The sequence below is a fragment of the Eriocheir sinensis genome, chromosome 5, assembly GCF_024679095.1.
Source record: "Eriocheir sinensis breed Jianghai 21 chromosome 5, ASM2467909v1, whole genome shotgun sequence".
Lineage (NCBI taxonomy): Eukaryota > Metazoa > Arthropoda > Malacostraca > Decapoda > Varunidae > Eriocheir > Eriocheir sinensis.
Genome location: NC_066513.1, coordinates 27491570 through 27510640, shown reverse-complemented (window position 1 = coordinate 27510640; position 19071 = coordinate 27491570). Strand labels below are relative to the sequence as shown.

General features: G+C 44.3%; 2 protein-coding genes across 2 annotated transcripts in view; both read right to left on the bottom strand.

The window, feature by feature from the left end:
* LOC126986075 (carnitine O-palmitoyltransferase 1, liver isoform-like) overlaps nucleotides 1-5626 on the bottom strand; it is a 36600-nt gene extending 30974 nt beyond the window's left edge. The window contains exon 1 of the mRNA XM_050841771.1: nucleotides 5409-5626. The gene's annotated coding sequence lies outside the window, so the exon portion shown is untranslated. The remainder of the gene's footprint in view (nucleotides 1-5408) is intronic.
* A 2447-nt stretch (nucleotides 5627-8073) lies between these two features.
* Nucleotides 8074-17015, bottom strand: LOC126986082 (peptidyl-prolyl cis-trans isomerase 8-like). The gene is made up of 12 exons (XM_050841785.1): nucleotides 16865-17015; nucleotides 15955-16092; nucleotides 15644-15796; nucleotides 14805-14892; nucleotides 13615-13644; nucleotides 12992-13143; nucleotides 12361-12490; nucleotides 10923-11184; nucleotides 10699-10800; nucleotides 9761-10209; nucleotides 9227-9270; nucleotides 8074-8957 (listed from the first exon to the last, which is right to left on the bottom strand). The coding sequence occupies exons 1-12, from the start codon at nucleotides 16887-16889 to the stop codon at nucleotides 8335-8337; spliced, it is 2196 nt and encodes a 731-aa protein (XP_050697742.1). The 5' UTR covers nucleotides 16890-17015; the 3' UTR covers nucleotides 8074-8334.
* Nucleotides 17016-19071: the final 2056 nt, after the last annotated feature.

Below are 19071 nucleotides of genomic sequence, written 5' to 3'. Positions count from 1 at the left end.
TGGCATGACAGTATGACCTTGTGGCTCGCTTCTCAGGCCCAACGCGAAGGGTGTGAGGACTGGAATATAGAGAAGTAAAAGGAGAAGGGGAAGGACAGAGGCATGCAATATGTAAAGGGAGGGGGAACACGTGAGAAGAAGGGTGTGAGGACTGGAATATAGAGAAGTAAAAGGAGAAGGAAGCGGAGGAGAAGGACAGAGGCAATATGTGTGTAAGAAGAGGGGGAACACGTGAGAAAGGGTATGAAGGGTATAAAGAGGGGTTTAGAATCGCTTTTCAGGCCCAACGTGAAGGGTGTGAGGACTGGAATATAGAGAAGTAAAAGGAGAAGGAAGCGGAGAAGGACAGAGGCAATAAGTGTGTAAGAAGAGGGGGAACACGTGAGAAAGGGTATGAAGGGTATAAAGAGGGGTTTAGAATCGCTTTTGAGGCCCAACGTGAAGGGTGTGAGGACTGGAATATAGAGAAGTAAAAGGAGAAGGAAGCGGAGGAGAAGGACAGAGGCAATATGTGTGTAAGAAGAGGGGGAACACGTGAGAAAGGGTATGAAGGGTATAAAGAGGGGTTTAGAATCGCTTTTGAGGCCCAACGTGAAGGGTGTGAGGACTTCTTTTTTTTTTACAACAAAGGAGGCAGCTCAAGGGCACACAAAATAAGAAAACAATAATAAAAAATAAAAAAACGCTTCTCACTGCTCCCAAAAAAGAATTAAAAGAGGTGGCCGAAAGAAAGATCATATAGAGAAGTAAAAGGAGAAGGAAGCGGAGGAGAAGGACAAAGGGATTTAAGTGTGTAAGAAGAGGGGGAACACGTGAGAAAGATAAGGGATTGAGGAGTATGAAGAGGGGAGAAGAAACGCTTTTCAGGCACAAAGGGAAAGGTGTAAGGGGATTGAAATGACTGTACAGAGGTAAGAGGAGGAGGAAGAGGAGAACAAGAAGCGTGTTAGAAAGGGGAGCGCACGTTAGAAAGACATGGGGAAAGGAAGGTTATGAAGAGGGGAGCAGAATCGCTTTTCAGGCCGAACGGGAAGGGTGTGAGAGGATTCGAATGACTGTACAGAGGTAAGAAGAGGAGGATGAGGAGAACAAGAAGCGTGTTAGAAAGGGGAGCGCACGTTAGAAAGACATGGGGAAAGGCATTAGGGAAGGAAGGTTGTGAAGAGGGGAGAAGAATCGCTTTTTTAGGCCCCACGGAAAGGGTGTGAGGACTGGATACAGGGGGAGGAGAAAGAAGAAGAAGGCAAGAGGTATGTAAAATAGAAGGGAGAGTAAGTAAGAAAGACGTAAAGGAGGGAAGGATATGAAGGAAAAAGGAAAGAAGTGAAATAAAAACAGCCAAAAAATGAGAATACAGGAACCAAGAGAGCAGGATAAACGTGGAATAAGGAGAGAGAAGAAAGAGGGAGTGAGGGAGAAAGAGTGACATAGATGAAAATTGAAAGAAAAAACGTAAAAACAGGGAAATAAATGAACAAAAAATGTCGAAATTATGAGAAAACAGGAACCAGGAGAACAAAATAAACGTCGGAGAAGGAGAGAGAGAGAGAGAGAGAGTGAAGAGAGGGGACGTGAGGGAGAAAGAGTGACATAGATGAAAATTGAAAGAAAAACGAAAAGAACAGGGAAACAAATGAACTAAAAATGGCGAAATTATGAGAAAACAGGAACCAGGAGAGCAGAATAAACGTGGAATAAGGAGAAAGAAAGAAAAAGGGGAAGAGAAAGAAAAACAAAAAGAACACGCTGATAATGAACTAAAAACAGCAAAAAAAAAAAAAAAAGAGAAAACAGGAAGCAAGGAATATCATAAACGTGTAGCCATGCCTTCCGTGTTCTTGTAGCTAAATATTCAATGTCCAACGTGAGGGGATTGTCTATAAATAATGATATCAATCGGGAAACGGCATGGAGGAAGCAGCCTTGTGTCTCCTCGTGGCCGCTGAAGAAGCAAAATAAATACAAGGAAGAGGGTTATAACATGATGCCTTCCGCGGAGCCTCAAGGTCTTGCGTGAGGAGAATCTATCATTGGTAACTGTAAAAAATCTACAGCGGGCGAGTATTCTTAAGCCCGTATTCTTAGGTCGGTTTTGTAAGACACTTTCGCTCCTAACATCAACTATTTATAAAGGACAAAGAGGGGATCAATCGGGTTCTAATGAGTGCTTCTTTAGGTTCATGGTGCAGAGGAAGGGGCAGACTACCACCAGGGTCATAAAACTACTCCTGGAAATGCCCAAAACTCCTACGAAAGCCTTGTCAAGTATGTGAACTTTGCGACGAATTGTTTGCTACTACGCCGCCTCAGTCTGCATGTTTGAAACGCCTCGTCGTGGAAGTTGCTGGGCTTTTCATGGACCGTTCTGTGATGCTAGTGAAAGCCTTACACGACCCCTGCCCCGTGAAAGGAAGAATCACCCGGTTAATCTTCCCCGTGGGCTTGGATAGGCGTAGTGGGAGCTGTTTACCTGTCAGACTATGGACCTAACACCCACACCCACGCCCTCTGTAGCCTTGGAATATAGTCGTAGTGTGCCCGTTCCTCAGGCAACCTTTTGGGTCTCGGAGGTCAAGGTGAGCTGGAACAGGGCAGGTAAGGTAATGAGTCTTGTTAGGCCGAGTGGGTACTACTACTACTACTACTACTACTACTACTATTAAAGCCAAGACAAGGTGTATGTGTGTGCGTTTGTGTGTGTGTGTGTGTGTGTGTGTGTGTGTGTGTGTGTGTGTGTGGTGACAAGTAGGAGGAATGTTTAGGACTTGAAACACTCACAAAAAGCACGATGATTTGCAGAGTATTAACCCCAGAAAGCAAACTCTCTCTCTCTCTCTCTCTCTCTCTCTCTCTCTCTGGGGCTAGCATCCACCGGGGCATCTTTCCTCATGCGTCAGGTGCTTGGCTTGCAAAGGGAAAAGCAGGACTCAGCGCTCAACAGCCACGTCATGACAAGCTTTCTACGCCCTGTTCCCCCTCCTTGAGCTGTCACGTCCCTCGCCTCACCACATGTCACGCACGAGGCGTCACGATAGGGGTGTCACGGGTTGGTACTGGCGGAAGGGTGGATTATAGGCTAGTATGTCTTAGGCGTATCGTGCCTCTATTATGACCATTTCCTCAGGCCACAGAGATCATTAACCGGGTGTCCAAGGCTGTGTTTCCCCGTTCATGGCGCAGACGTTTAATAAGAATGCGAACGTTAGACTGGAAGGGAGGAGAGAGAAGGGAAGGAAGAGGAGGAGCATGGAGGATTAAAGAATTAGGAGGGAAACAATGCTGGAAGGAAGTGGAGGAAGGAAGGGAAGAAAAGAGAGAAAAAGAAGGAAGAAATGGAAGAGGAATGAAAGGGCTTGAAGGACTTAGAGACTACTACTACTACTACTACAGGAAGCTATATATGAGGAGGCTGGATGGAAAAATGGATGAGGGTTGAAAGATGACATTGGGTACACACACACACACACACACACACACACACACACACACTTTCCGCCGTTCACCTTCACCACAAACAAACTTTCTCTCCAAAAAATAAACAAATAAATAAAAACAAATATAAAAAGTTACACACACACACTTTATACTTAGTTACAACTTATGACTTACTGACCGATATATTGATTGAGAGAGAGAGAGAGAGAGAGAGAGAGAGAGAGAGAGAGAGAGAGAGAGAGAGAGAGAGAACCCCCAGCGGCGGCCCGTTGCCCGCTCATCGAGAAATTTGTACTAAATTGCAATTTGTAAGATGTAAAGATAGAGAAAAGAGAGAACTGTTACCCTAAAATATAAAACTCTCTCTCTCTCTCTCTCTCTGGGCTTCCCGGCAACAGATGACCTCTTGTGCCCGCTAGGCTAGAGAGAGAGAGAGAGAGAGAGAGAGAGTTGTACTAGGCCATCCAGTGTGCGTGACTGTGTGACTCATGAACTTACTACGTCTCTACAAGGATTTTCACACACACACACACACACACACACACACACACACGAGGCCATTATATGATTGACTATTTCCATCTCTGTGCTCTTAAGTTAAATATAAGTCCATTAGGCTACTCTATAATGTCCTGTTCACCCTTGTTCCTCAGCTCAAAGTCACTCAACTACGTCTAAGATATCAGTAACACACGTATTGAAGAGTGAGTTTGCAATGACATTCTTCGCTCTCAGTCCACTCCTCTTCCTCCTCCCCCTTCCAACCATCCCCAAGCAAACGAGAATGAGGAATTATACGGACAGAAATAGGAGGAGGAGGAGGAGGAAGGAAAAGAGCTAGGAGGAGGAGGAGGAGGACGAAACTCTCATTTTTAACACTTTCGTCCTGTCATTAAAGTCTATGTCCTCCTTGCTTGCCATTTTTTTTTTACAACAAAGGAGACGGCTCAAGGGCAAGAAAAAGAGTGAGTTGTTTAATATCTCAAAGCATTAATATTTATTGAGATTGCCTTCCAACGCATATAGGTTTTAGCTCTCTACTTCATCCACTAACCTCATATCCCCAACGAACTACCAAAAAAAAAAAAAAAAAAATCTCTACTCTAAAGCCCAACACACTATTATATGTCATCTTCGTCCCTTCATGTCTTTAATACTATATCATGTGTATTTTACAACAATAAATATTTCAATTCTATTCAATTCCATTATTATTTTTTTTATACTGAGCTAATTTCCATACGTGTAGGCTACTGGTATTAGCTCACCCAAAAGCTCTCTAAGGTCATATACACTATTTAATGCATTCCTCGTCACTGTGTTTAATATATTATGGCTTTATCATAATTATTTATAGGCCTTATTTAATTTCCTACGGGTACAGGAATTATATGTATGCCTCTCTACTCTTTGTCCAGTAACCCAAAAGCTCTGTAAGGTCATACACAAAACTCTGTCCTCTTCATCCCTTAAATGTCTTTAATATATCACAACAGAGGTATTAATATATATATGAGGAGCTTACTTTCATACGTATTGTCTACTCTTTCACTCTCCTCAAACTCTCTACTTTAATGGTATACATCCTAAACTATGTCCTCCTCCTCCCTTCAGTGTCTTCCATATACCACATCACATGTATAATGGTTAAATGGCGAGCTTACATTCCTCTCGTTAAGGCTTTAGGTTACAGGTATTGGCTCTGCTCTTCGTCCATTCACTTCAGAGATCTCTAAAGCCATACACGGTAACCTATGTCCTCCTCCCCCCTTCAATGTCTCCCATATACCACATAACACGTTTTATAGTTAAATGGCGAGCTTACATTCATACGTACAGGCTTTAGGTTACAGGTACTGGCTCTGCTCTTCGACCATTCACTTCAGCCATACACGTTAAGCTAAGTCCTCCTCCTCCCTTCAATGTCTTCCATACACCACATCACACGTACTACTATTAAATGGCGAGCTTACCTTCACTGAATTATCCGCTTCGCCTCCACTCACGCTGCCCTTTAAATCAACCCTCACGCGGGGCAGCCAGCCAGCGAGCGGTCACCTGGCGTTAACGAGACCCGATACCTGGTCACTCCCGGGCCGCGGCTTATCCGTGGCCAAAATACGAGTCAGTAAGTCACTGCAAACACACACGAGTCAGTGAATTTGCCCCGCGAGAGTGACCGAACCTCTCCACGCTGCGGCCTGACTTACACTGAGGCGAGGTGAACACTGACATCACAGGCGGGCGAGAGGAGGAGGGGGGCTAGAGGGCGAGGAAGAGGAGGAGAGGAGGGGGGTATGGAGGTGATAAGTGAGAGGAGGAGGGAAGAGGAGGCAGGGAGGATGAGAGGGAGAGGAGGAAAGGAAGAGTAAGATGAGAGGAGAGGTAGAGGGAGGAGGAGACGAGAGACTCCCATCCAAGACCAAGCCCAAGAGAGGAGGAGGAGGAGGAGAGAAGGGAGGTATGGAGGTGTCTAGTAAGAGGAGGAGGGAAGAGGAGGCAGGGAGGATGAGAGGGAGAGGAGGAAAGAAAGAGTAAGATGAGAGGAGGAGAGGTAGAGGGAGGAGACGAGAGACTACCATCCAAGACCAAGCCCAAGAGAGGAGGAGGAGGAGAGAAGGGAGGTATGGAGGTGCCTAGTGAGAGGAGGAGGGAAGAGGAGGCAGGGAGGATGAGAGGGAGAGGAGGAAAGGAAGAGTAAGATGAGAGGAGGAGAGGCAGAGGGAGGAGGAGACGAGAGACTCCCATCCAAGACCAAGCCCAAGAGAGGAGGAGGAGGAGAGGAGAGAGGTATGGAGGTGCCTAGTGAGAGGAGGCAGGGAGGATAAGAGGGAGAGGAGGAAAGGAAGAGTAAGATGAGAGGAGGAGAGGCAGAGGGAGGAGGAGACGAGAGACTCCCATCCAAGACCAAGCCCAAGAGAGGAGGAGGAGAGGAGGGAGACTTCCGAGACACTGGCGGCGGAGTGAGCAGACAGCCGATGCTACCATTTCGAGGATATTGTTTAACTTATCCAATAATCTCTGAAAAATCGTGTGTATTTCTTTAACTCCCCTACAAAGAGAATGAAGGAGTATGAAGTGCATTTGTCTGAGGGGAATATCTGGTGAATACATAATAAGCCAATACATGTTAAGGAATATAAGAGCACTACCGTCACTATGATGGAAAAACTAACTGCAATGATTGGACCAAAACTATGATGTGCAAAAGCTGTGTTGTCTCCTCCTCCCGAAATTGACCTCTCTTTCGGCCACTCCTCTGAACGTTTCTATATAGGAGCTTGAAGTGACTAGCGGGCTTTTTTTCCTTGTTATTTTTTTTTTTTGCCCTTGAGCAGTTTCCTTTGCTGTAAAAAAAGAAGAAAAAAGAATAAGCACATTAATAGACTGGAGAATATAAAGAATAGCCTCCAAGAATTTCCTTTTTCCTTCTTTCTCTCTACTTTCTCCCTCCTTTTCCTTGCTCCCTTCTCTTTCCTCTGCTTCCTCTCCTTTTCCTTGTGCCCTTCTCTTTCCTCTGCTTCCTCTCCTTTTCCTTGCTCCCTTCTCTTTCCTCTGCTGACTCCTGCTTATCTCTCATGCTCTCTTCAGCGACCTGTAATGCACACCCACATCCACTCTCACAAAGGTTATTTGGGTAAATTGACAACTTTCTTCAACAGGACAGTATATTTCAAAATAATGCCCTTACAACTCAGGTACAGTGATTTACAAAGATGACAGCAATGCTTCTTCCTTTAACAGCAATGCCTCAAAGAAACACTGCTTGGAGGCTAGGTTACTTGCTCTTCTGCTGTTCATTACATGTTAAAGTTAAACCCTACAACTGTCAGCTAAATATCTTCACTACAGTAGGTTGCTTCTGTCTGATCACTGTCATATTAACTTATCTCCACACATGCAGTTAGTTTGTTACCCTTGTTTGTCTTGCTTCTTGGCTCTGACCTGATAAAACTGCCTTGCACACACACTTTTCAGTGGCTGTTACCGATACAACCACCTTGACGAGGCCCTGCACTTCACCTCCCTGCCAGCCATGCTGCAGTACAGGCCATGGCACCACCCTCTGCTGCTACTGAGTAAGCCCTGCACCTGCTGTGCTGGACGGCCTCCCTGAGAGTCAGCCGGGCACTGTACAAGACACAAGCAGGTGCTCAGCTGCATCACAAAGGGCAGGGATGTGAGGTGCAGTGGGAAGGAGTGCGTGTTCATTAAGTACCACTGTATTGCACTGAGCTTAAGTGGGCATCAGTGATATATATGAACATGTATATCGCTCAGAAGAGAAAGGGCGAACTTGCCACCAAAGGGAAACGGGATTTTAGGTGCCACCATAACATGCTCTTTTCTTCTGTCAAGAGATGGTGAGTTCACCTTTGTTAGTGGAAAGAGCAGGCAAAGAAGGCAAGTCAAGTCAGCATCCCTGGCCCTGGCGCAGCGCAGGGCCAGGGCCATTTATGAACGGTTTTCTCAAAACTTACTTGGGGCTCATTCGCCCTTTCTGTTCTCGATGCTACAATTATCTATTTTCTCTCTTATACATATATATACCTACATTACAACATGCAGAATGCTTCCTAACAATGGCAGCTGATTTGTGGTGTGCATATTGATTGGTATAACAGTTAAAGATGGTGAAAGGCAGCTGGCACTGTATTAGCTCAGATAACATTCACAAAGAATGCTGGTCAGTAGGCACTGTACATTATGGGAACTGATTTCCCTTCATGATCATCAGTAACGCTTCACTTCCTGCAGCCAGCAGGAGGAGGGAGCCAAAGACTCTTAAGGTACAAGGAAACTCCCAGAGGGGAAGAGATCACCCATGGAAGCAGCGACCCCGCCCGTCACACACACACAAGCACAAAACCATTAACTCTAAAATCTACAAACCACCCATTAGGAAAGCGCCGCGCTCGCTGCACTGCTGCTGCTGCTGCTGGAGCCTGAGCGGTGGCGCTTCCTGTCGCGGGTCCTGTCCCTGGACCTGTTCCTTCTATCCCTGGACCTGTCCCTCCGGCTGGCCCTGTCCTTGGAGCGGTCTCGCCTGTCCTTGGAGCGGTCTCTTCTGTCCCTGGAGCGGTTTCTGCGGTCTCTCGATCTGTTACTGCGTCTCTCCCGGGACCTGTTGCGGCCGACGTCCCAGTTGCGACCCGGCCTGTCCCTGAACGGGCGCTGTTTGTCCCTCGTCCTGTCCCTGTGCCGATCATTGTGGTCTCTGTCCCTCTGGCTCGGGGAGTGACCTTTTTCAGCCGAGCCAGACTTTTCTTTCATTATGACGGCCCCTTTTCCCTGGTCCTCGCTCCTCATCTTCTCCTCCTCCTTCACCACTCCGTTGCCTTCTGGTGCCTTGTGTCCGCCCTTGTTCTTGTCAGTCCCTTTTCCTGTGTTTTTCTTGCCCTCGTCTTCCTCCTCCTCCTCCTCCTCGTAGTCCACGGCCTCGTAGTCCAGAGCAGTTTCATCAAAGTCGTCATGCTTTTCTTTCTGCTTGGATTTCTGGTCATTTTGATCTTTCTTGACATCTTTCATTGATAAAAGAAAAGAAGTGTAACGTTTTATACTGAAGATATGTACACACACACACACACACACACACATCAACATACACATACATGCAAATAAATAAAAAATTGATAAATGAATGCCATTAATACAAATAGCTAAAACAAAGAAATACACATATCAAGGAAAGAAAAATTCAGTCTATCAATAGGTATACACATATATGTAATACTAAATATATCCAATCAGTGAATTTTACAAGCTATATGAAGGAAAAAAACATTCTTACCATTCTTCTCTGAGTTATGGCTCTGTTTGTGTCCCCTCCTTCCCCTGTAGAGAGACATGGAACTCCTTAATAATGTTGATCTTTGTTCTCTCGAGTTCTCTTAAAATGATCGGATCGCCTCATCACAAGATTCCTTATTTGTTTGTTAATAATGCAACCACTATGAAAATAACACACACACACACAAAGTACATCCCAATTATCTAATAACTGTATATACTCGTGCAGAAGTTGCGTGACTTGTTCAACTGAGGAATAACTTCCAATTTGCCTCCGAGAAAAGAAGTACCCATTGAAAGACAAACCCCTTCACTTGACCTTAAGGGAATCATATCAGGACAGGAGTATATACAGCACTACACAGCTAAAAGCCCCTCAATGATTCCCTCCCACACTTTTCATTCCTATTTTATTTTTTTTTACAGCAGAGGAAACAGCTCAAGGGCAAAAAAAAAAAGGAAACCGTTATGTAAAAAAAAGCCCACTACTCGCTGCTCCTATACTCACTCTGCTCACACTGCTCCTAATACTCACTGATTGTCGCCACCACCCTCAGCTCTCTCCCACTGGGTCTGCAGCTTCTCCCTCAGGTCCTGGTGCCTGGGTCCTGCTTCCTCCCTGTTCCCCTTCCAGTCTGAGTTTCTTCCTTCCCGGGCATCTTCCTCAGCCCTGGTTCTCTCCTGGGCCTCACGCCAATCATGGTCGCCACGCTGCCTGTTCCTGTCATTCCTCCATCGCTGCTGTGGCCGTCCCTCCCTTGTGTCCCTTCTCATTCTGTCCCTGTTGTCCCGCCAGTCTCCCTTCATGCCCTGCTCTCTCTCGTGTCCGCCGTACTTCATGCCGTCCCCGGGCTTGCCTCCGCCTTCTTCATTATCCCAGTGGCGTTGCTCTCTCCTGCGGCGGCGCTCCTCCATCTCTTGGTCCCGCTCTTGCTGCCTTGTCTGGCGCTCCTGCTCCCTCCTCATCTTCTCCTCATTCCATTTCTTGAATAGAGTGTGCGTTTAGTGATGTGAACCTATGGCCGACAGCTGTGGTTCACCCTGGAATGCCTGTCGAAGGTGATCCCAATCCTACGGCCACAGTTTTGAGACTTTCGCGTTTTTTTACGGTAGAGGAATCAGCTCAGAGGTAAAAACAAAAGGAAAACAAAACAGTCCGCTCTTTACTTCTAACCAAACAGTCCCCCCTTGATGAGCAGACATGAATGTGAAAAATAAGACATTGACAATAAAATATGGATAAGTTAAAGAAAATAAGGGGGCAGGGTGTGGGGGGGTAAAAAAACAGTGCACTGACAGGTTGGTGCTGACTTTTGCTCAACAACATATTCACTCAGTACATAAGAGTGACCGACTCCATTAGGGATTAAAGCAAAGGAGTTGACTTTTGCCTTAAACTTATCAACGGCAACAAGAGAAACAAGCTCATCGGGAAGTACAACGAGTAGACTTCCCGCCACAGACGTTCCTTACCTGAAACTGGTCAAAGGGAATGGTGCGGCGCTGGGCCTGCCTCCAGTGTGGCGGTGTCTGGCTGCGGGAGCGACTGCGAGACCGGGAAGGGGTGTGGTAGCGCTGGACAGAAAGACACAGCAGATGAAGGAAACTTTCATATCAAATACAGAGATCATACAGCAAATACATAAGGAGAGTTTAACAAAGAGAAGGAGAGGAATAACGTCAAAGTGGAGTCTTACCAACGAGCCTCTGCCCTTGATCTTGCGGCCACTCTTGGTGAAGGCTCGAACAGTGGAGCGAGTCCGGTCCCTATTTCTCTCGACCCGGAGTTCGTCGTTGTTCTCAGGTCCGGCGCGGTAGAGAAACTGGTTCTTGGGCACATCTGGGATCTCATCAGGGTTAATAATAGACACAGAAACCAAGGGGTGACTACGCATCTTGCCTACCGTCTCCCCGCCAGCCTCCGAGCCATCGTCCTTCACCTCCCCTTCCTCGCCGGAGCTGCCGAAGTCCACGACAAATTGTGCATAAAAAAACATCAATGCATATAACAAAACACTCAGTATTATATTATCAGACTTTGGAAGACGTAAGCAATTATGATGACTCCTTGCATGTAACTTTGTATATGTATAATTTTGCTTTTTTTTCCTTCCTTAACCCGGTAGCTGCAGGGATCATGTTTCTTAAAGGCCCTTCTAAGCGAGAAAAATGAGAAAAAAATCACCACTCATACAAACCATCTCAAAATGTATATCAACTCATTTGTGATCAGTTTATGCATCATCTATTTTGGGGGGTTTATATCATGGCAAAAATTTGTCCTGTCGCTGGTACACAGTAAAGCCACAAATTTGGCCTGTCGCTGGTACATGGTAAATCCACAAATTTGGCCCATCACTGCTACCGGGTTAATTCTCCTAAAACCCCTTTGTTCATCGCCTACACTTTTCTCAGTTATTTTCTTCATCCTCTCATTTAAAACCTTTCCATACACTTTTCCTGCCACACTGAGTAGACTTTATCCCCTGTATTGACTGCCCACCTCGACCAACTCCTACAACCCCTGTGTGAAGGTGGATTTTTGCATCTTTCCCATACTAAAACAGGCTCAACCCCCACTTCCTTCAACTTGATATTCACTAGATTAGAAACGAAAAGTCTTGGAGGCATTAAATTTAACATGATTTCACTTAGGTTTACAGGAGAGACCAATATCTATGTAAATCTATGTAAATATCAGCCTTCCAAATGTATATCAAAAGCTTCCTTGACGTCCCTTGCAAAAGAATGGTTTGGCTCAATTGGCAACTTTCCATCGGCCTTACAGCTTGCAGAGGGTTAATCAATGCACTATCGGGACTAAATTTCATCTGTCATAGCTTTGGAAAGTCCCCCATCAAGTACACTTTCAGCATCATTATCTTAGCCCTCCTCCCAGTCACAGGACATTCTCACGCCTCACATCCTGCAGAGGGTTAAATAAATGCACTATCGGGACTAAATTTCATCTGTCATAGCTTTGGAAAGTCCCCCATCAAGTACACTTTCAGCATCATTATCTCACCCCTCCTCCATGATGCTGATTCACCTGTATCTATTTCTATGTATTTCTATCTATCTATGTCTATCTCCCCATCCTTGTTTGACTCACACGGCTGAGGAGCAACAACAGACCTTTCAGTTTTCTTGTGTTTCTGCTTCTTCTCTTTCTTCTTCTTCTTCTTTTTCTTCTTCTTCTTGTCATCGTCAGAATCCGACTCCGATGAGGACTCTGCTTCCTTCTTCTTCCTACGCTTTTTCTCGGCTGAATGGGTATAAAGGTTTTCATCAGAGGCTCATGCATGTGAACCACTAAATGAAGTTCCTGTTCTACCTCAATACAACTTTGACTCCTAGCCTTACCATCCCCTGCTGCACTCATGTCAGTATTCTTAGGCACTTCCACTTATCACATCAACTATTTCCAAAGGCCAAAAGGGAAATGAATCAGGTTTTAATGAGCGCTTTTTCACATTCTTGGTACTGGAGAATGGCCAACCTACCACCGGGGTCATAAAAGTACCCCTGGAAATTCCCAAAACTGCTACAAAAGCCTTGAAAATGTGTGTCTAAGTATGTGGACTTCAGTGATTGGTAACATGAACACAAACTTTAAAACTCAATGTTTGACAGCCAATATAATCCTTCCTTGCTCTTATACTGGATTCATATGATTGCAGAAGAATGGCAGAAGATGAACTATAAAAACAAAGGCAAAGAAGACGAAGAAGAAGAAAGTCAGCGATAGAGACCGTCCTTTCTGTACCTTTGGCTCTGATGGTGCGCTGTAACACCAGCTCCCCACAGTTGGAAATCACTATTGGCTGCAGCGGGTGACTTCGGTTATCAACGGGAAGGTTCTCGATGGCCACCACCACCTCCTGTCCACTCACCACTCGCCCAAATACCACGTGCTTCCTGCGGAGTCAAGGCGGGCCGTGAGGGTCTTCAAAGGCATGTCATGTAGTCCTCCTAACCTTACCATCCATTGCTGCACATTTTACTGCCTTCCTTTACAACTCAGTGCATGATAACCTGAATACAAACTCTACTGCTTAAGGTTTGATCTTTTCTTGTTCTTATATTGAATTTATATGAATGCAGAATGGAAGTTTGTATCTAAAGGGTGTGAAATCATTTTATATCTATGTTTGATAACCTTAATTCAGTCTTTTCTTGCTCTTTTACTGAATTTATGTGAATGCAGCAAGATTGTTTGTACCTAAAGGGTGTGTAATCAACTAATATCTATGTTTGATAACCTTAATTCAATCTTTTCTTGCTCTTATACTGAATTTATATGAATATGGCAGGGTAGATTTTATATATTTGGGGTGTATAGCAACTTATATATCTATGTAAAGCATCATAGAAGTAGTTGTGCCTTACCCATCTAGGTGCGTTGCTGGCTGGGTAGTTCTACAGGAAGGACAAAACGATCATTACGGTAGAATAACGAAGCATTAATGTCTGACACAGTGATAAAGGCACAGGGCGGATGTCACCCAGCACCCAAAGGCCGTGCTCTTGCTAGCTGAGTGTGGGGAAAACAATGAGTTACTGGCTGGGACTGTTGGAAGGAAGGACTCTGCCAAATGATACATAAAAATTGTCTTTACCATGAATATTTGTGAAGAAGGAGAATTTTTAGTTTTTTTCAAAAGCTAGATAAAAGGTGTTCAATATTACAGACAGGATACATAAAAATTGGCTTTGTTTTACCATGAATATTTGTGTAGAAGGAGAATTTTTAAAGTTTTTTCAAAGTCTAGATAAAAATTGTTCAATATTACAGCACAAGATACATTAAAATTGCCTTTGTTTTACCATGAATATTTGTGTGGAAGGAGAATTTTTTAATGTTTTTTCCAAGGCCAAATAAAAGATGTCAGATTAGTTTTCAATATACCATTTTAAACCACCATAAGACTGCATAAAGAACATGTCAGTCTCTTCTCACAAAGTTCTTTACTCGATCAATCCTTCATTAGCTTCACTGCCGTAGAATTTCCCTTATAGAGGTCTAGTTTACCATTCACTGCCTTCAGATGGCTTATATAAATTTCAAAACCCTCCTGAGACAGGCAACCGCATATAATTAGCTATTTTGGCTGAGCTTAACCTCTAAAGCTTCAATGAGGGTAAGTGTTCCATTGGGAATTAAGGTTATCTCTGAAATACAAGTAACAGATGCACAGTTACACAAGAAATATGTTCAGCACCTCCCTTCTCCTTTGTTGTTTACTTGCAACAATAAACTATCAATCAATCAATCTTAGTAATTATAAAGGAGTCATAGTAGTCAGAGGTAATCACAAACACAACTAGAGGCAATAATTTCACATGGTCACTGAAATATAAGCATGGGGGCAGAGAAAGAAATATGAGGAACATGAAAACACACACACATACACACACTGACAATACCCATCACCTCCACGTAAAAATATCATACAACTAACAAGACAAAATATGCACACTTAACCCTAGACTCGAATCAAATCTCTGGTTATCCACACGGCAAATTTCATCCTAAAATGAACTGGCAATGATTATAAGCACAGACTCCTTTTACTCACATGAAGAACTGTGAGCCATTGGTGTCCTTCCCCCTGTTGGCCATGGAAAGCAAGAAGGGGTCCTCGTGGTGAAGGTCGAAGTTTTCATCTTGGTACCGTAGGGAAAGAAAGACCATTACTGACTTGACCTGAAGACGGGTTGGCTATTTTTGCACTTACTTTGACCTCTACACTTTCCTATGGCTTTCCGGGAGGTTTGAAGGTTAAAAATACGTATAACACCAGATGAGTAGTTGGTTACGTAGGAAGCAAGATATACGTGAGTTAATAATACCAATAATACATATTTCATGCCTATTTCTGCATTATTTTGATCTCTACGCTTCTCTATGGCTTTCTGGGAGGTTTGAAGGTTAAAAATATGTATAACAGCAGATGAGTAGTTGGTTACGTAGGAAGCAAGATATGTGAGTTAATAATTCCAATACACATTTCATGGCTATTTCTGCACTTATTTTGACCTCTATGCTTCCCTATGGCTTTCTGGGAGGTCTGAAGGTTAAAAATATATATAACAGCAGATGAGTAGTTGGTTAAGAAGGAAGCAAGATATACGCGAGTTAATAATACCAATAATACACATTTCATGGCTATTTCTGCACTTATTTTGACCTCTATTCTTCCCTATGGCTTTCCAGGAGGTTTGAAGTTTAACAGAAAATACATTTAACAGCAGAGGAGCAGCTGGTTAAGTAGGAAACGAAACATCAGCAAGTCAATAACACCAATTACATACATTTCATGGTTATTTTTGCCCTTATGCTGCCTCCCTTGCTATAAAAGAAAATAAATAAATAAATAAATAAAAAGAGGAGTAAGAAAACTTCCACCACACTCACCTTCAAACTGTCCCCCGTAGATAGACTCTCCACCAGTCCCGTTGCCGGCTGAGAAGTCTCCCGCCTGGATCATGAAGTCCTTGATGACCCGATGAAACTTGACCCCCCGGTAGTACAGAGGCTTGCCTGTGGTCTGTCCATCTCCCATTTCACCTGAAGAGTTACAGATAGTAAAAATGTGGTGGTGGCAGCGTTTGTTGAAGTAGTAATAGTAATAACCGTAGTTGTATTTGCCTTTTTAATTTGGCAGCATTGTATGACCCTAGTATAAGTATCTATAAGTAATAAATAATAATTTGCTCCATACTCACCAGTGCACAAGGCTCTGAAGTTCTCGCAGGTTTTAGGACAGGCATCGTTGAACAGCTCAAAGATGATGCGCCCCGAAGGGATGCCGTCAATTTCAACGTCAAAGAAGCATCGAACGCGGTGCCCGATCTTCACCTCACCTGATGAAACAAGGAATTATATTTACAGCATCACTTCATTAGGAACAAGGCATAGTACAGTACAGCTTGTGACTCTATGAAATGAGAGAACTGGTAAACAAGGATGATCTTCACCTTACCTGATTAACCTGGTACCAGCGACGGGCCAAATTTGTGGCTTTACCGTGTACCAGCGACGGGCCAAATTTTTGCCATGATATAAACCCAAAAAAATAGATGATGCATAAACTGATCACAAATGCACTGATATATATTATGAAATGGTTTGTGTGAGTGATGATTTTTTTCTCATTTTCTTGTTTAGAAGGGCCTTTAAGAAACATGATCCCCGCAGCTACTGGGTTAAACTTACTAACAAAACTCAGAACAAGTTACTATAGACGTGGGTGAGGGTAAGTGTTGTTATATAGTAAGAGTCATCAATTGATAAATAATACACATGACAGGCGGAAACTGTTATGCCCAATTCGAGTCGGGTGTGATTCTAGACAAACACCCTACTGGCAAGTGTTCTTCGCGCGGTGCTGGGAAAGAGGGGCACAAATGTTTAAATAAGTGAAAATAAGTTACTTTATTTCAGTTAAGAAAGTTACGTAATACTGAAAAGGAAAGTGTGTAAATAAGAAGAAAAGAACGAGAAGATTTGGGTGTGATTCTGTACAAACACCAATGCACGCCTCTCGTCCCGGACATACATTCCAGTAAGTAAACTAAGTAATAATGGCTGACGAGCTGCCACGGTGAGGGAGTGAACCATCCCCGTCCCCCTCACCTTCAGTACTGCACGCAGGCGCCATTATAAACAGTTTGGGCTCCTTGATGCTGGCGTGGCGGCGAGTCTCGTCTGATCTCGTCCCGCTGTCTTGGTTTGTCCCATCCTACCTTGGGGACGGCTCAGAATTTACAACGTGCCAGATTGTCGTACTCTGCCTCTTATATTTGCCGATTTCCAACCCCAAAAATGCTTTCATCACCCAAATAACTGCCTTCATATGTGGTTATCGTTAAAATGTTTAATTATTGGTGTGTCTTGGAAATAGTTATGGGCCAGAAATCAGTAAATACGAGTAGAATAGCCTGCTGGCACCCGTGGCTCAGAAAGTAACACCCATTCCCCCAGGCGCCCTCACAATCAGTAGTAGTATATAGTAGCAGTAGTAGTAGTAGTAGTAGCAGTAGTAGTAGTAGTAATGGTAGCAGTAGTAGTAGTAGCAGCAGCAGCAGTAGCAGCGATAGTTGTAGCAGTGGAGGTAATAGTAGTAGTAGTAGTAATATTAATAGTAGTGTGTGTGTGTGTGTGTGTGTGTGTTAATGGCCACTTTGAATGTCGTGTAAGCCCAGGGTGTGTGGGGTCATGAGACATCCGGGTATCATAAGACATCCCATATCCTGAACACATACATGAATTTCGACAAGGTACCGTGTCTCTTGTCGCCTGCTTGTCGGGATTTGTCCCACCCATGTGCACGTTTATTTATTTTATTATGAAAGCAAATGATGACATATATGTGTGTGTGTGTGTGTGTGTGTGTGTGTGTGTGTGTATAACGAGGATATTAACCATCACTCATCTTCTTCTTGTGACCTAATAAGCCTTGCATCGCTATTTAAGTCCTCATTAGAACTTTTTTACACTTAGCTGCTTCACTTAGTCATTACATCATAGTAAATTTTGGGTTCCGCGATGATAAAATGAGGATATTGGATGTCTCACGATACCGGATGGCAGATATGACACCACACCACAGGCGCTCTCAAAATATTATACGGGCTAGTTAAACGTACGTGTCTGTGTGTGTGTGTGTGTGTGTGTGTGTGGCGGAACCAGGGGGGGGGGGGGTACACCTGGTCACGTGCCCCCCCAAAAAATATTAAAACTTTTAATAACGAAATTGATAATTATAATAATAATAATAATTCTTCATCTTCTTCTTTTTCTTCTTCTTCTTCTTCTTATTATTATTATTATTATTATTAGACGAGGACAAATATATATAATGACCATTGGGTATAATAATAAAGGAGAGAGAGAGAGAGAGAGAGAGAGAGAGAGAGAGAGAGAGAGAGAGAGAGAGAGAGATGGAAATATCGCAATCAGTAATCTCTCTCTCTCTCTCTCTCTCTCTCTCTCCCATTACCCACCGGAGAGACTACAAAATCCTATTCAGTTTATGGTTAGCAGATAATATTGTAACGGTCCAAAAGTGTAACGAGTGAATGAGTATGGAATGCAAGTGAGTGAATGATTATATATTACAACAAACGAGCAAGTGAGCGGATGTGTGGACGGGTGAACGAGTTTATTGGCGTGAATGAGGGTGTGAATGGATGAAAGACGTGTCTGAAATCCCTCATCTCCAGTCTCGAACCCTAAAATGATTATTAGTTAGCTAGCGATAGATTATTTAGTTGTAATGCAGAGAGGGAGTCACGTGAAGAATTAAGGGGGAGGAGCTTAGCGAGGAGCAAAGGCGAGAAGGCGAGGGCAGGGAGAAACACGGGCCAGTGAGGAGACGAGCGCCACTACAGCAGGAGGTCAGCCAGGAAGGAGACAGAAACCCTGAGATACAGGCAGAAAGTGAGAGGCAGAGAGTGAGGCCGACGAGCGGTGAAGGACGCACGTTAAGAGATGGGCGTGACCGTCCATCACAGCCCTGTGAACACCACCGCAAGCACGGCAGAGGCGAGGCAAGGCACAGGAAAGCTCAGCAAGGCGAGGCGAAACTAAAGCACGGCAGAAGCAGCCTCTTCAACAACGCCTTAAACCAGCCTTGCCGTCATAACCATCTCCACGGCTTCTTCAACCACGCCTCAGCTCGTAAACCACCCAACCACGGCTTCTTCAACCACGCCTCAGCTCGTAAACCACCCAACCACGGCTTCTTCAACCACGCCTCGCCAACAACGCTGCTGCAGTTACCATCCCTGGCAGTCTCCACGCCCCCCTCGCCGGCGCCTCAATCGCCCGTGCCCTCCTCC

Bases quoted from the DNA above. Each gene is read 5' to 3' on its own strand.
- LOC126986082 (XM_050841785.1), bottom strand. From the start codon at position 16,889: ATGGCGCCTGCGTGCAGTACTGAAG. The intron at 9,271-9,760 runs GTGAGTATTAGG...GTCTCTCTACAG, and splicing joins GAGGGTGGTGGCGACAATCA to GGGAAGGAGGGGACACAAAC. The intron at 8,958-9,226 runs GTAAGAATGTTT...TATCAATGAAAG, and splicing joins CCATAACTCAGAGAAGAATG to ATGTCAAGAAAGATCAAAAT.